At 36.4% G+C, this 18,198-nt stretch overlaps 1 protein-coding gene across 1 annotated transcript; it reads left to right on the forward strand.

Moving 5' to 3' along the window:
- The first annotated feature begins 289 nt into the window (after positions 1 to 289).
- actr8 (actin related protein 8) lies at positions 290 to 18,019 on the forward strand. Its single transcript, XM_007237003.4, has 13 exons — positions 290 to 517; positions 2,307 to 2,477; positions 3,935 to 4,045; positions 4,131 to 4,235; positions 5,500 to 5,673; positions 5,780 to 5,873; positions 7,412 to 7,544; positions 9,691 to 9,844; positions 9,931 to 10,026; positions 11,162 to 11,302; positions 12,210 to 12,471; positions 16,047 to 16,210; positions 17,237 to 18,019. Exons 1-13 carry the CDS (start codon positions 386 to 388, stop codon positions 17,378 to 17,380), a joined length of 1,881 nt encoding a protein of 626 aa, XP_007237065.2. The 5' UTR covers positions 290 to 385; the 3' UTR covers positions 17,381 to 18,019.
- Positions 18,020 to 18,198: the final 179 nt, after the last annotated feature.

The raw sequence follows: 18,198 nt of genomic DNA on the forward strand, positions 1-18,198 counted from the left end.
GTATAACAAAACAAGTGTAATTGCAATAATTGTGCTACCTCAAGTGCATTTTCAAATTAAAGCTGAGGGTAAAGTCAGCAAAAATCAGGGGATTTCGTTACCTTTTAAACACACAAATGTTGCATTTCTTTATTATTTATTGCTTATACTTTGTCAAACATTAGCATTTGTGAAATGGAAGGATCTCAGATTAATTTTGTTATTTTTTTACTTAGTATATTCATAATGTATCTAAAACTTCACCGCTGAGCTGCAGTTTAAACATCATCAGGTAAGCGGCGCTGTAGTCTTACGGCTGATCCCAATCTCACAGTAGAAGAAGAGCTACAGCGCAATTTAGCTCTTGGGGAGTTTTATAGTAAATAAAGCGATTTTAGACCCGACCATGACCCAGGCGGAGAGAGAGCAGGAGACCGAGAAAGAGAAAGAGAAGGAAAGAGAAAAGGAGAAAGAGAAGGAGCAGCGCGGAGTAAAGAGACCCATAGCTCCTCCTGCCATCCCTGAACCGCTGCAGGAGGTGAGATCCAGTCTTTTTCCAACTAAGTTACTGCTCTTCAGTTTACACCACATAACTACTGCTCTTCAGTTTACACCACATAACTACTGCTCTTCAGTTTACACCATATAACTACTGCTCTTCAGTTTACACCGTATAACTAACGTTACTGCTCTTCAGTTTACACCGTATAACTACTGCTCTTCAGTTTACGCCATATAACTACTGCTCTTCAGTTTACACCATATAACTACTGCTCTTCAGTTTACACCACATAACTACTGCTCTTCAGTTTACACCACATAACTACTGCTCTTCAGTTTACACCATATAACTACTGCTCTTCAGTTTACACCATATAACTACTGCTCTTCAGTTTACGCCATATAACTACTGCTCTTCAGTTTACACCATATAACTACTGCTCTTCAGTTTACACCATATAACTACTGCAACTACTAGCAATCATGGCTCTGAACATCAGACTGAAATAACCGGGTTACTTGAACCCACAACTTCCCCTTTACCCCCACTCCACCCCCCCTTACACCCCCCCAAGCTGAGCTCATTATTGGTTTGTCATCCCCTCCCCAATTTTAGAAGTGGGTTCTGATTGGACAGTGATGGTAAATCATTTTGGCACGAATATCACACTTCTCCTAGACGAAATGCAGTCCTGTGCATTGGGATTTGCTTTTTAACATTCACAGCTCAGCACAGTGGAATACAATGCAGTTCAGCATATTGCATTTTAAGAAGGTTTGTGTGCAATTCTGATACAAATTCAGCATTTGGTTTTTAAAATGTAAATTATGTAAATTCTTGTGTGTTATATTTCAATAAAGAGCTCAAGTGAGGACAAGCAATGCATATTGTGGATTGTATTTACATTTTTACATTTTTCTACAATTTGGTACTAATTCCTCTCCATACATAATGACCAATATACAGCAGTGTTCCTGTTGCCTGTTACCAAGCTTTTTAATAATGCAGTAATACAATAAAACAACAGTACCACAATGATAGCTGTCTTTTGTATAATTTAAAGAAAAGGAATCAGTGCAGGCTGTTGTACTATAGTAATTGCTGTATTTTACGTACTATAAGGCTCACTGTATTAATAGGCGCATATTATTTTCTTTCTATTTTCTGGTCTATTTTCATACATAATATGCACCGGATTATAAGACCCACTTTAAGCGACAATAGTAAGGAACAAGGGTGTGTCAATGTTTCTCTTCTACTGGGAAAGCGCCTACGTAAACAAAACTTTAATTCTAAAAACACAAACAAAAAAAACATTTGTTTTTAAGGTCAGACTAATGCTAGATGTTAATCTACACAGATTTCGCTCCTGAAAACTGTTTGATTGAGTAAAGAGCCTCCATTTATTTACAGTAAGCTTGGATTTCAGTATTTAGGTGCTTTTAGCAGCAGCGCTAGACGTGGTGAGTTTTCTGGTGAGCCAGGGAGCTATCAGCTAGCGGTTCGTCCCAAGTAGCTTGTTTTAACACGGTAAACACACAGACTACAGTCCGATATACTTACCTCTGTATGTTGAAAGAGCTAGTGCTGGAGAAAAACTTCACTAAAACTCCTTTATAAAGCTGTACTTGAGTGAAGTGGCTTTACTGCTCCTTACAACCTGCAAAAATGAGTGTTACTCCTTCCTGAGTATTTTCCTCCATAAATCAAACTCTGTTTCTCTGTTCTAGTAAATGTTAGTTTACTCACACCCACTAATGCCATATTACCCCCTTCCCCTCTCTCTCTCCCTCCCTCCCTCCCTCTCTCTTTGTCTCTTTGACAGCAAATTCAAACCAACTTTGTTGTGGTTCTCCACCCTGGATCCCAGACTCTCCGCATTGGCAGAGCTACAGATACTCTACCAGTTACTGTTCCACATGTCATCGCCCGAAGACACAAGTTACCCTCTCAGTCCCGCTATGAGGATTCTCGTCTCTTAAGAGAAGGACTAAACGTGAGTTTTATGTTTTAGTTTGGTATTGGCTACTGGTCTGATCTGTGGGCTTTTATTCAAAAGGCTATCCTAAGTTAGTTGATTAATCTCAGGTCAGGTTTCTCTGTGGAAACACGAGTATCTCCCTTTTTGTAGATTTTTAGTTTATTACACCCTTACTCTGTGTAACAATTAGCTAAAATGAAAAACTCTTTACATTGACCACCATTGAAGTTTAAAAAGGTTTTTTTCTCTCCTGTGAAGTTGCTGTTTTGGAGAGACCTGTTTTTAAGTGGACAATGATGATATACTTTGGTTTTCTTTCTAACCCAATATAACACAGAAGGAATAACAAATACATTCTCAAGCTGCTTTAAAATGCTTTAAAATCAGGGCTGTCAAATTTAAAGCGTTAACGCACGCTGTTAATTTGGAATCAGGAACACAAATTTCTTTAATGCAAGTTAATTATAGCACCAAGTTAATCTGCCCTACCCCCACTCCCCCTTTAAACGACTTAAACGCTCCCACACAGTGTCCAGCTGTAACGCTCCGGTTCAGACTTCCTGCTCAGATCCGGATAGAGAGCTTTGTTTGTCTCTCCCTCTCTCCCACTGTCTCTCTGACGGATAGTGAGCTTTGGGGGCAGTATTCCACTTGCTTATTTATTAGTTCATACATGAACATGCAGCACTAACACACACTCACTGATTTAGCACAATACACACTCTCTCTCTACGCTCTTAGCGTAGCTACACACGTGCCTGCACACTTACCGTGAGAGTCTTTTAAAGGGACAGTGTAGACAATACTGAATACTGGCTGTCACGTATTTTCCCCAGGCTATTTAAATGGTCATCCCCCATCCCCCATCCTGAGATTTTTATACTCAGCAAATTAAGTACTAATTCAGAAATCCTTACAAATCCAATTTTTATTGCATTCTTTATTCCAGTGCCCTACGTAGATTTTTTTTCTCCGCTCAAAAATACAAGTATATACTAGTTTTTTTAATTGACACCACTAATATAAATATAATTGCGTTTACATTACTTACATTCATTCTTTTATTACTTTTAAATATCCTCTATATAAGCTTGTGTCTTCATAAAAACAAGTGCGATTAATAACAATTAATCACAGAATTTTGTCATGATTTTTAAACATTTTTTAATCAATTGACACCACTGTAGTAATAGTGCAAGAAAGCTTGTTGTAAACATGCTACATCTGTTTAAACTATGTTTGTATATGCAATAAGATCTAACTCATTTACTAAAACAATTAAATCAGATTTAGTAAAATGTGTGTATTTAGATGTGTTTGTAAAGAATTGTAATTAGATCTAATTAATGTGAATACCCCTTTGGTTTTGACTTATTTTATTTTATGCATTCATCTGTTTTTAGTTGTCTGCATGTCTCCAAGTATAACAACCATTTAATAAGCTCTATCCACTTTCCCTCACTCTCCTCTAGAGGCCAGAAAGTGCTGAGCAAAGACAGAATGGCCTTAAAATGGTGGACCAGGCGATCTGGTCGAAAAAGATGTCCAATGGAGCCAGAAGAACTCCAGTCTCCGCTGAACAAGTAAGTTCTGTCCACAGATGCTCTTTAGATGAGATGTTTGAAACCGTGCATTGCTAATGGTGAGTGTGGTTTCGTGTGTTGACAGGCTCGAGTTTACAACAGACAGATTCGCCCAGCAGTTTTGGATTCAAACTCAAGACTAAAATGGACAAATACAGCCCATCAGCCAGAGTACTTGGTTGGAGATGAGGTAAAATGTTTTAGGCCCATAATTTGAATGTATGCAGAACATTTTCAGTTTCTTTCTTCTTGCTTCTTTATGTTGTTTTACTGTCAAGGTTGCATATTGCTTATAAACAGAGCTGTTATACACCCATGAAAAAAAATTAAGAGACCACTTCAGTTTCTGAATCACTTTCTCTGGTTTTGCTTTTTAAAGGTATATGTTTGAATAAAATGAACGTTGTTGTTTTATTCTATAAACTTCAGACAACATTTCTCCCAAATTTTAAATAAAAATATTGTCATTTAGAGCATTTATTTGCAGAAAATGAGAAATGGCTAAAATAACAAAAGAGATGCAGAGCTTTCAGACCTCAATTAATGCAAAGAAAACAAGTTCATATTCATAAAGTTTTAAGAGTTAAGAAATCAACATTTGGTGATAAAAACCTGTTTTTTTTAATCACAGTTTTCACAGTTGGCATGTTCTCCTCCATCAGTCTTACACACTGCTTTTGGATAACTTTATGCCACTCCTGGTGCAAAAATTCAATCAGTTCAGCTTGGTTTGATGGCTTGTGATCATCCATCTTCCTCTTGATTATATTCCAGGGGTTTTCAATTTGGTAAAAAAAAAAAAAAAAAAACTCATCATTTTTAAGTGTCTCTTATTTTTTTCCAGAGCTGTGTGTATGACAGGAAAGTTACAGTACTACTGCTACGGTATTCACTGGCCTATATGCTGCTGGTGTTAACAGAATGTGCAGAGTGGGCTCGCTAACTGCTGAACTAGCTGCCATGGATACTGTCTGGTCCCATGCCATCCAGAAGCTTATAGAAATTCCACTCAAATTCATCTGTAACTGTGGCAGCCTTTATTAATAGAGTTAGAGTTATTTCCTCTTATATCCTTTTGCAAAGACCCAATTTCAGTAGTGGGTTCTGTTTGGACAGTGATTGACATTTCGTTTTGGCATGAATACCATGCTGCTATTGTAATCCTGTGCATTGTGATTTGCTTTTAAACATTTAAACAGCTCCATACAGTGGACTACAATTGTTGAATAGTTGAGCTTTTCAATCGTATTTTAAGGAGGTTTGTGTACAATTCATTTATTAATTTAGTGAATATAAATTCTTGTGTATTGTTTTTCAATACACATTGCTCATGAACAACTGATTATCCAGTAATATATTTACAAAAAAATTTACAGGAGCTAAATTTACCACTTTCCTAACTCATTTGTTCCTGTCATTCTTTATCTCTCTTTTTCATATTTATATACATCCAGGCTTTATATGTGAACCCTACAGACTGCTACAGTATTCACTGGCCTATTTGCTGGGGTCAGCTGAATGTCCACAGTGGGCCCGGGGGCTCGCTAACTGCTGTACTAGCTGACTTGGAGACTATCTGGTCCCATGCCATCCAGAAGCTTTTAGAAATTCCACTCAAAGACCTTAAGGTATGTTCTCAGACCTGTATTATTTGAATTACAGTTTGTCATAATAAATGTGAAGAAATGAAAAAGAAGGGAATTGTTTACATATTGTTGTTCTGCTTGTTTTCAGTATTACAGGTGCATACTTTTGATTCCAGACATCTATAATCGACAGCATGTGAAAGAAGTTGTGAACATGCTCCTCGTTAAGATGGGCTTCTCCGGTAAGAGGCTCATACTAAGAAACACCACAGTGGACACTGTAGCGATATAAGTTATGATGTGTGTGTGTGTGTTTCATACCTGTCAAGTTTGGATTAAAAAAAAAAATAAGGAAAATTATTCGCTGGCCACTTTACACTGTCCCACCAGCCCAACCGAGGTTTAGTATTCCTTACATTTTAAGACAGGTTTACAACAAATCTAAAATAACCACCTGTGAACCACTAGTTTAGTATGAATATTAGAATCTGATAATCTTCCTGATAACCTATAAGCCTACCTTTGTTGACACTGAAATGTTGTGGACATTCCTACATATGTAATTCTTATAAAACAGACTAAATTAAACACTTTTTGAGATATTTACATAAAGTGTTCACTTTTATATCTCTTTGATTTGTTTTTCCAGGATTGTTTCCGCTGTCAGTGCTAACCTCGCCAAGAACTGCTACTTGGGTGGCAGTTCTCGCACGGTTACTGACATTTTAGTTTGGAGAGGCACAGTAATGTTTTTTTTTTTTTTGTTTTTGTTTTTTTTATTTTATATATATATATATATATATATATATATATATATATATATATATATATATATATATATAATATAATATGGGAAAATTGTGTGTGTGTGTATATATGTATGTGTGTATATGTTTATGTATGTAACCAGTAAAAAATTCACTTTAGTCTTATATAAAATAAATGTTACAATTTGCAGAAATTTTGTAGAATATTGTCTCAGACAACAGGAATCGTTGTTCATTATTTAGTGTTATATATAATCTAGTATTCAACATTTAATATACATGATTCCTATAACCTATAAAGAACAAATGGTGGTTTTAAATATGCAGAAATGTTTAAAATTATTGAAATTTTCCTTTGGAATTTAAATTATATACTCTCCATATTTTCAGTGAATTCAGTAATGATAAACATATAATATAATATAATATAATATAATATAATATAATATAATATAATCGCACCTCTTTACAGTTTTCCACCATTACATAAATTAAGTAGCCTAAATGTTTTTTTATAATTTCTTTTTCTTTATATTTATGTTTATTATATATATATTTTAAATAATTGACAATTACCTTTGGAATTTAGATGATGTACTTTCCATATTTTCAGTGAACTCAGTTATAATATAATATAATATAATATAATATAATATAATATAATATAATATATAATTGCACCGCTTTCCAGTTTTCCACCATTACATAAATTAGGTAGCCTAAATGTTTTTTTATAATTTCTTTTTCTTTATATTAATTGAACACTTCCACATTTTCCCACTTATTTAGTGAAACCACACGCAGTCTTTTGTTTTGTTGCTAAATAATTCCAGTTAATCAGCTGCATTAATTCAATTTGATAAATGTTCTCTATATATGCATCCCTATAAATCCCTATAAGAGTTAATATTTAGAAAATATTTAAAACTATACTGATGTAAATGTCTAATTTACAGTAGCTTTTGGAATAAAAATGTATATATTTTTTTTACACTGTATTTTTTTGTGATTAGCGATCGTGGTACACCAGGAGTCTGTGTGTGCTGCATTCGGCAGTGGTCTGAGTAGCGCGTGTGTGATAGACGTGGGGGATCAGAAGACCAGTGTGTGCTGTGTGGAAGACGGCGTGTCTCACCGTAACTCCAGGTAAGTAAGGGGGAGTAAAACACGCACTTTTGCTTTGTAGGATCTGGATATCATTATTTTGCAACTTAATCTGACATCTAGCGCAGGTTAAAGCAACTTTTTCATTAGGGTTAAACTATCTGCCCATATTAATTATGATTATCATGTATAATATTTTGTAAGAGTTAACTTCATTATCTAGTAGCTAGCTCACCTGCATCTATTGTTACAGTGTATTTTACAAGTATTTTCTGTCTGCAATGCAAACAAAAGAAGACTCTTAACAGTCTTCAGAGAAATTTGTATAAAAATGAAATCTAACTGGATGCCTGTGTTGAACATTTTAATTTTAGATTTGATATTGACCTTTTTACTTCACATATCAGTCATAAACAGTAACATTAACATGATAAAAGTGTTCAAGATTAATACAATTCGTAAAAATTAGCTCTTACTTTGCCTCGTTGACTCTAACTAGTGCTGCCATGCCCTAATGTCTGAGTTGCTGTTTTTTTTTTTTTTTTTTTTGAGGCAGTGGCCTTACATTTATCATTGACTGCTCAATGTTCTAATCTGATGGACAGTAGGGGTGGGAATCGTTTACTATCTCACGATTCGATTCGATTCCGATTTTGGGGGCCACGATTCGATTCAAAATCGATTTTTGATTCAAAACGATTTGAATTATAAAAATTTCTGCTTCTGGCTTATGAATCTTATTGAAAAAAAACCCTCCATAATATACACTGGTCCTGGAGCAGGTAATGTGTTACAAAAACAATAAAATGTGCAGGAATGTGGGTCCTCAGTGACAGAGGAATCACTGGGATATCACAATGACGTTAATGAACAATAAATAAATAATAAATAACACTGCTTTATTACCAGGCTACTAGCGGTGGTGTGTAGGTGACGCTGCTGGGCTGATGTGATGATAGCAGTGGAGCGCTAAAGTTCAGGAGCAGCTGCTGATTAACTAGTTAATTTAAGGTCGTTGTATTTCTTCAGAAAGGGGGCAGGAGGTGGAGAAATTAATTCATATGGTCCATTCCTTAATTCCTCTGTGATGAGGAGCTGAAATTAGCTCTGATTAGCTTATTGTATTTTTCCGTTCCGCCTTAAATGCTGCAGCCCGCTGCCACCTGTAGCGTTATTTAAGGTGGAACTGGAAAGTTAGCTAGTTAGCTAGCTAACAGTTACTGAAACTAACTACTAGCGATCTTTTTTATGCTTGTTATGAAGCATTCTGCCATAAAACATTGAAACTACACGTTAATCTAATGTAATATAGTGCTTGTTCTGCCATCTTACCGGTGATTCTCAAACACCTACGCTCTGTGTGTGTCTGGAAGATCTCCGTTTGAAAGGACAAGCGCTATCCCCAGGGTTGCCAGGTCCAACAAAAATACCCAGCCCAAAATCAGTCTAAAACCCGCCCCTCAGAATCGATTTTGGGACATTTTAAATCGATTCTGAATCGTAGTAAATGAGAATCAAGATTCTTATGTGAATCGATTTTTTGGCACACCTCTAATGGACAGAGTAGGTTAAGGAAAAGGTTAGTGGAGAGCTAGCTAACATTACCGGGGAGGGAACTAAGGTCAGCGGGGAGCTGGCTAAAATGCTAACTTACTAAAAAATGAAAATAATAAGTGGGAAAAGGTACATTTTGATTTCCAATACAATAAATTATTTTCTACCAAATATATTATGACTACAATTTTGGGTCTTAAATAATATTTTTGAGGTCTTAAAAAGGTCTTAAAAAGCATTACATTTGACTTTTAAAATGGTGCAAGAACCATGAATTAGCGTTATGTGCAAAAAACATAAAAAAAAGAAAACACATGCTGTCCATTGTAATGAATGCAGGGTCTGAAAGGGTTAATGCTATAATGCTATTAATGACAAGGCGTAATATCTCTTCGTATTTATTTGGAACGAGTAACAATAGTATCACAATGACTTGTTCCCCACTGAGTTTTCTTTAAATAAACTTTGATGATTATGTAAATCTAAAATAAATAGAATAACAGTGTTGTAATAAAGATTGTGATGTTACTGATGATTATGTACCTTGAGTCAGTAAATTGTCAGCAAAAATCAATCAAAAAAAAAACACTTATTACCCACCTCTAAGTACATATGTGTGCTGTGTTCTCTACAGACTGTGTCTTGCGTATGGAGGCTCTGATGTGACGCTGTGTTTTTTTTGGCTGATGCAGAGAGCAGGGTTTCCTTACAGAGACTGCCAACTGACGAATCGAGTGGACTGCATTTTACTGCAGCAGCTTAAAGAGACCTTTTGTCATCTGGACCAGGTACAAAAATGCCTGCAGGCCATATTCTGATGAATCACTTGCTTTAAAGGGTTTTTAAGTCCTAATTTTTTTCTTTTTTTCCGCAGGACATTTGTGGACTGCAAGACCATGAGTTTCGTACCCGTTTCCCAGAATCCCCTGTGCTCCTATATCAGTTACGGATTGGTGATGAGAAGCTACAGGTACACACTCCCTCTCAACTGTTTGGGCTATAACTAGACTCAATAGGACTTAAGTACATTACATTACATTAAAGGATGTCCCTCATCTGATCATGTGATCAGAAATCAGGGCCATTTACATAATCAATCTTCAAAGGATGGGAATAGGGTCACTAGTTCACTAATTTATCAAAAATGTAACATTGCGTTGTTACTCTACTCTTGTTACACTATAGACTCTGCTGCACTCAGGCATTCTTTTTTTTATCTTGTTTTTAAACACATTAGAGCCTCAAAACTTTCCTTAGATATTATAATACAGTAAAATCACCCTGATATAATACCGTAAAAAGGCTGGTCTTAAGGCCAAGTAAACCAAACTGCACTATTATTACTGTCTCCCTCCCAAAATATACAGAGAAATACCAGCATTAAAAAAGAATCATGATCTTAATTATAATTAATCACAGAATTGTTTTGTGACATTTTTAGCTTGTTTATTTAAGAAAAGATGCATATTTAAACAGAAGTTATATGGCTATTTAGTACTTGTTTATTTTGTGATAACAGCTAGCATTTTTCATACTGTTTCAATAATTATAAAAAAAAAAAAAAACCTTAAGGTACAACTGGAACGTGTTTTTTTTTGTTTGTTTGTTTAACTGTGTTGCCAAAGTATCGGAGGGGGACTCCGTTTCAGCAGATATTCAAAATCAAGTGACTCGGAATCTGGTACAAAAATGATTGCGACATCTGTAATCACATTTCCTGGTGTAATATATATGATACAATGGTCACCAACTATTAAAAAATAATACGGTAAAATTAATCATCAGTATAATTTAAAAGGTTTAGATCTAATAATTTTAGCTGTTACCTTGACTTCCCATCTTTGGGAAGTTAATATTCATTAAAAGTGAAAATGCAAATTTACATTTAATGAATTCTGTGTACATAAAACTTCCTTTTATGAAACTCCAAATGCAAAATGATTTACATTAAACTGGTAGCAGCATTGACTTACGTTATTACTCCTACTATGACTAATGGGAAGAAAATAAGTGTTATTTCTGACATCAGGTTGCATCAGGTTCTTTCTGTCGTATTCAGTAAAGTATGAGTCTGAGACTTTCTTTAATCCTTCGTCTCTCGTCAGGCCCCCATGGCTCTGTTTTACCCAGCTGCTTTTGGGATTGTGGGCCAGAAGATGACCACTCTGCAGCACCGCTCCCCAGGAGACCCTGAAGATCCTCATGATGAGCACTACCTACTGAGCACTCAGAGCAAACAAGACCAAGTACACCAAATTCCTCACATTTGATTAGCTGGCATTATGGTTAGATTATTCTGTTAATCAATTAAAAGTCTAATACTCCTAGTTATTGCAGTGCCTATACCATATTCAAGTGTTTTATTGTCATATGCACAGCAGAAACAATTCAATTCTTACTGTGCAGTTCCTCCAACAGTCTTAAATAGATAACAATATAAAAGTTAAGAAACATAAGAATAGGTATAATGAGTTTTAATGTCTGAAATAACAAAAAAGATGCAGAGCTTTCAGGCCTTAAAAAATACAAAGAACACAAGTTCATATTTTTTCATGCATCTTGGCATCATGTTCTCCTCCACCAGTCTTACACACTGATTTTGGATAAGTTTATGCTACTCACTCCTGGTGCAAAAATTCAAGCAGTTCAGCTTGGTTTGATGGCTTGTGATCATCCATCTTCCTCTTGATTATATTCCAGAGGTTTTCAATTTGGTAATTTGGTAAAAAGTGGTCTATGTGGTAAAGTAAAACAAAATGTTTTATTTTATTAATTTTATAAAGTAACGTTAAATAAAAACACTGCAATAAAGTGACTGACCTATAGCAACAGTGGTCTAGCCAATTGTTATATTACAGTTAGTGAAATGGAGATCACTACACTTACACATTACAAACATACCATCTTCACAGTGAAACATGGTGGTGGCAGTATCATGATGTGAAATTGCTTTTCTGCTGCAGGCCCTGGAATGCTTGTAAGTGTAACGGGTAAAATGCATGCAGCAAAATATTGAGTATTCCTGAAAGATCCATCTGAAGATTCTCAATTTGTAAATGGGATTCTCATCCATGCTGTGTGTATATATAGTGTAAATATGCTGTGTGTGTGTGTGTATATATTTTTATTTTTATATAAATGTTCTTCCCTCAGTCATCCAAAGCCATGGAGAGGAAAGGCTTCTCTAAGCCCCCTGGCTTTGAGGGGGAGTCCAGCAGTCAGGGAGGTGACCAGATGGAAAGGGGGAATCATGGTCAGGAGGACCTCGGCCATTCCCAAAGTGACTGTCTAGTGGGAGGAACAGACCCAGAAGAGACCCCGTCCGTCCTGTTGTCCAGAAAGTCAGCTATGACCCAGTTTGAGGGCAAAGCCCTGGGGCTGGATAAGGCCATTCTGCACAGCATCGACTGTTGTGGTAAAAGCAGCATCTTCTGTTTTGTTTTAGAATTATTTGGGGGTTTTATCAGGGATGTCCCAGTACAGTTTAATAAATAGAAAAAAATGTTTAAGGAGCCAGTGGCTCCTGAAATAATCAATTTGGGCGCCAATAATTTTTCCTAAGTGCCAAACAATAATGCTGAGTCTTCACTGCAGAAGGTGTGCTTATGGTACACCCCTACCTGCTTAGCCTGCTTTTGGGGCTAAAATGATATGTTTTCCACACGTTCAGGATTGCCAGTTCCAGTCTTTAAGGCAAACAATGAAATGAGAGAATATGTATATTTGGATATCACAAATCACTGTATCAAGGTAAAGTTATGGCAAAGAGAGTTTGTTATAAACTGCTTTTGCTTTTTTTGTATTTAAAATAATAATTATTGTACCAATTTTTTATTGGAAAAAAACTACTACTAATTATATAACTCACAAAAGATCATTTTAATCTCAGTCTGGAGCCCTGCATGTGCTGCTGCAGTGCTCATATGAGGCTGTTACATGGTACGAGTAGCAATTTGTATATATTTTATCATTATTGTGATGCATGTTGAAAGTATTTTTACAATATGCTCAGTATTGTTTATAATTAAATCACAGCGGACCTGTTTAAAGGTGCTGTAAATTGATATTTTAACAGCTAAACAAACAGAACAAACTGTTGCTATTATTGCTGTTGCTTACCAATCCGGTTGTGGTGAAATGAATAACAAATCTCATGAATTAGAAATAGAAATTTTGCTTTCCATTTATTGAATTATCAAGAAGTCTGTAGTGACCGATATATTTGTATTGGGTCTCACTAACATGATTGATTTAGTATGAAGAAAAAAAAAAATATTCATATATATATATATATATATATATATATATATATATATATATATATATATATATATATATAGATAGATACATACTTTATTGATCCCAGAGGGGCAATTCTTGAGATATATATATATATATATATATATATATATATATATATACACTGCTCAAAAAAATAAAGGGAACACTCAAATAACACATCCTAGATCTGAATGAATGAAATATTCTCATTGAATACTTTGTTCTGTACAAAGTTGAATGTGCTGACAACAAAATCACACAAAAATCATCAATGGAAATAAAATTTATTAACCAATGGAGGCCTGGATTTGGAGCCACACACAAAATTAAAGTGAAAAAACACACTACAGGCTGATCCAACTTTAATGTAATGTCCTTAAAACAAGTCAAAATGAGGCTCAGTATTGTGTGTGGCCTACACGTGCCTGTATGACCTCCCTACAACGCCTGGGCATGCTCCTGATGAGGTGGCGGATGGTCTCCTGAGGGATCTCCTCCCAGACCTGGACTAAAGCATCCGCCAACTCCTGGACAGTCTGTGGTGCAACGTGACGTTGGTGGATGGAGCGAGACATGATGTCCCAGATGTGCTCAATCGGATTCAGGTCTGGGGAACGGGCGGGCCAGTCCATAGCTTCAATGCCTTCATCTTGCAGGAACTGCTGACACACTCCAGCCACATGAGGTCTAGCATTGTCCTGCATTAGGAGGAACCCAGGGCCAACCGCACCAGCATATGGTCTCACAAGGGGTCTGAGGATCTCATCTTGGTACCTAATGGCAGTCAGGCTACCTCTGGTGAGCACATGGAGGACTGTGCGGCCCTCCAAAGAAATGCCACCCCACACCATTACTGACCCACTGCAAAACCGGTCATGCTGAAGGATGTTGCAGGCAGCAGACCGCTCTCCACGGCGTCTCCAGACTCTGTCACGTCTGTCATGTGCTCAGTATGAACCAGCTTTCATCTGTGAAGAGCACAAGGCGCCAGTGGCGTATTTGCCAATCCTGGTGTTCTCTGGCAAATGCCAAGCGTCCTGCACGGTGTTGGGCTGTGAGCACAACCCCCATCTGTGGACGTCGGGCCCTCATACCATCCTCATGGAGTCGGTTTCTAACCGTTTGTGCAGACACATGCACATTTGTGGCCTGCTGGAGGTCATTTTGCAGGGCTCTGGCAGTGCTCCTCCTGTTCCTTCTTGCACAAAGGCGGAGGTAGCGTTCCTGCTGCTGGGTTGTTGCCCTCCTACGGCCTCCTCCACGTCTCCTGGTGTACTGGCCTGTCCCCTGGTAGCGCCTCCAGCCTCTGGACACTACGCTGACAGACACAGCAAACCTTCTTGCCACAGCTCACATTGATGTGCCATCCTGGATGAGCTTCACTACTTGAGCCACTTGTGTGGGTTGTAGAGTCCGTCTCATGCTACCACGAGTGTGAAAGCACCACCAACATTCAAAACTGACCAAAACATCAGCCAGACAGCATAGGTTCTGAGAAGTGGTCTGTGGTCCCCACCTGCAGAACCACTCCTTTATTCAGTGTGTCTTGCTAATTGCCAATAATTTCCACCTGTTGTCTATTCCATTTGCACAACAGCAGGTGAAATTGATTGTCAATCAGTGTTGCTTCCTAAGTGGACAGTTTAATTTCACAGAAGTTTGATTTACTTGGAGTTATATTGTGTTATTTGAGTGTTCCCTTTATTTTTTTGAGCAGTGTATATATATATATTCATTCATTCCTATATCTGTGTTACACGCATAGTATTTTCATACATTTATATTATTATTGTTATAAATATCGTTTTGGGGTGGGCGATATGGCCCTTAAAAAATATTACAATATTTTATGGTATTTTCACGATCACGATGTTCTTGGAAACATGACAAAACATTAAATTAAAAAAAATATTTCAAGCATACACTCCTCACACAAAATGAAAATTAAATTTTATTATTGTATACAATATGATATGGCACACCCCTAACTGAGATATTAAAAAATACAAGAATTTTTTAATTAGATTTGTAACAGAAGTCAGTGATCCAGAATGTCATTATACTAACAATAATGCATTTCAAATATCTCCATATATCCAGGATGGAAGTAAAATAAATGATACTGGACAGATATAATATGTCTCTTGTAGATATATAATAGGAAATGAGAACAGTGTGAAAACAGCAAAAAAGTAATACTCTGGTGTAATAATTAGGGGTGGGTGATATGGCACGATATTTCAGGGTATAATATCGTTCACCATATTAAAAAATGTTAACGATATTATTGCATACGATACGATATGGCACACCCCTATTATCGATTGTAGAATTTTTTAAAAATCTATTTAAAACAATAATTAAATTGTATGTCATTTGTTAAGATTTGTTGATGGCAGTTTTTATAATCCCATATAACACTGCATTTGATCTGTCTGTCAAAACGGTGTCATACTGTGATTTGACATTTTTGCTGTATTTTTTTTTACTGTTCAATTTTTTTTTTTTTACCATATTATTGTTTGGTTATGAACATTGATGCTACAGTAGGAACATGAATACAACTCCAGGTCTATAATTAATTTTCAGATTGGTGGACCTTTCATAATAAAATACTGACTCTTCTTCCTGTAAATCATGTTTAGAAAGTGGAATGCATGAAAGCAACTCTTGCTCACTAAGCTTTTATTTTATTGATGTTTTTGACAGCATCGGATGAGACTAAAAGGAAGATGTACAGCTCTATTCTGGTAGTGGGTGGTGGACTCCTCTTTCATGGGGCACAGGAGTTCCTTCAGCATCGCATTCTTAACAAGATGCCCCCATCATTCCGTCGTCTGGTGGAGAACGTGGAGGTCATCACACGGCCGAAGGTATTTGCATTTCTTTTGATAACACACATCAAATATGTACACGTATACATTTTAATATGATTATTTACAATTCTAACAAATCTAGAATGTCCTATATCATTTGAATATTATACCACCTAAACGTCTCTACTGTCAGTCATAAAATATGTTTATATCATTTTCATTAGTTTATTAGATTTTTTTATATTTTATAGCCAACAAACAATATTGAGTGCTTTTATTTTACTTTTACTTGTTAAAGACATAGGGCCCTACTTTAGTGAACTATGGGTGAACCGTCTCTACAGTGCAGCCTGATTTAGGATGTGTAAGTGTGTGTTTGCTATCGTAACATACTAATTCAACACACCAGAAATTTAAAATAGACTGATGGAGGGATGTAAGATAGCAATAAGCATTATGATGCACCTTGTACAGGGTGTATGATGGGGCCCTCAGTGTTGGATTATTCATTACATATCTTGAAGGTAACTCTATATGACAATGTAATAAAAAATAATTTTGGAATAATGGAATAAAGAAAATTATAAAAGAAAAACCTAAAAAAAAAAAAGCTTGACGAACAGTGTGTTACGTTACTCTGGAGGAGTCAAAAAAAAGTTAAAGATCAAAATCTTATGTAATAATATATATTTTTGTGTGTATTTTTTTCATTACAATTTAGGAAAAGATATAGAAAAAGTATAATTTGGGTATCGGTATTGAACACAGCCCTAATGCTGTGGAAGCTAGGGGCAACTGGCCACCATATCCTGAAATGAGGACTGTACTCAAATACAATTTACTGACTTACAAATCAGTCCAGTTTTGCTAAACTAAGGGTAAAGTTCATTAATCCGTGGGTAAAGTTTAAAAAACAAAAGTACAGATAACTACACCCCGAGAATTTGCTCTTTAAATTTTTTGGGGGGCTATTGACCCCTCCAGGGCTCCGTAGTTTGTTACGATAAGGACAACAGCATATCAAAGAACAGCTGAAGAATGGTGCAGCAGTACAGCACAAATTAACCGTAATGCCGCTTGCAGGATATGGACCCTCGTCTGACAGCATGGAAAGGTGGAGCAGTGTTGGCGTGTCTGGACACTACCCAGGAGCTGTGGATCCACCAAAGAGAGTGGATCCGGTTTGGGGCACGCATGCTCCGAGAAAGAACAGCCTTTGTCTGGTGATGAAGCATAAAGTGTGTGTGTGCGTGTCTGTCTGTCTGTGTGTGTGTGTGTTTTGAGGACTCTTATTATTTTGCCATGAGAGCTCAATTGTCTTAAATGTGTACCTTCAGTAATTATTTCTTCATGATATAACAGCAACATATGTACATGTGGAATCATTTTTTAATAAAAGGAAAATAATTAAATTCCATTAAAACATAATAAAAAGTCAGAAAGGAAAGACAAAAGGAAGTGCCTGAGTGGCCTGAGACTTTCTCATGCATCTGCTTACCATGTAGGTAGATAAATTGATAAGTCTTTGGTATCCTGTTTTCATGCAACTTAAGGATGTGGTTTTCAGAGGTACAGCCTCAGACAATAACAATAAAAGCTTTAGCCGGTCATGTTTTACCATAAGTTCCCACATTTGACTTTCAAATCACACCACCATTCATCATAATCATCATTATATGTAAAACATTGCATCTTAAAAATAGAAACTGAACCAGAACCGGATTTAATAACATGTATGTGTAAGGTGTTACAAGTAATGGGCCTGAAAACTGCATTTATTAGATATAAATGTTGAAATATTGAATCAAACATTTACCTAGATTACTATCAGCCAAAATGAAAAATAAAGAAGCAATCAGTTGGAAATGAGAGCGAGTGTGTAAAATGGCTAAAGCAGTCCAGTTTCAAAACACAAGACAGTATTGTTATCCCCACCCACCCCTCCACAGACGCGAAGCTCACTCGGGTTGCCAGACTAAGGACACTGAACCTGCAGGAACGAGTGCAAGGCGAGTTCAGTAACTTCTACCATGTTGAGCATTGTT

Source organism: Astyanax mexicanus, chromosome 12 (genome assembly GCF_023375975.1).
Source record: "Astyanax mexicanus isolate ESR-SI-001 chromosome 12, AstMex3_surface, whole genome shotgun sequence".
In the NCBI taxonomy this organism is placed as follows: Eukaryota; Metazoa; Chordata; class Actinopteri; order Characiformes; family Acestrorhamphidae; genus Astyanax; species Astyanax mexicanus.

Excerpts from the sequence above, each read along its gene's own strand:
- actr8 (XM_007237003.4), top strand. The coding sequence starts at position 386 with ATGACCCAGGCGGAGAGAGAGCAGGAGACCGAGAAAGAGAAAGAGAAG. Across the intron at positions 4,236-5,499 it reads AGTACTTGGTTGGAGATGAG|GCTTTATATGTGAACCCTAC; the intron begins GTAAAATGTTTT and ends ATATACATCCAG. Across the intron at positions 7,545-9,690 it reads GTGTCTCACCGTAACTCCAG|ACTGTGTCTTGCGTATGGAG; the intron begins GTAAGTAAGGGG and ends TGTTCTCTACAG.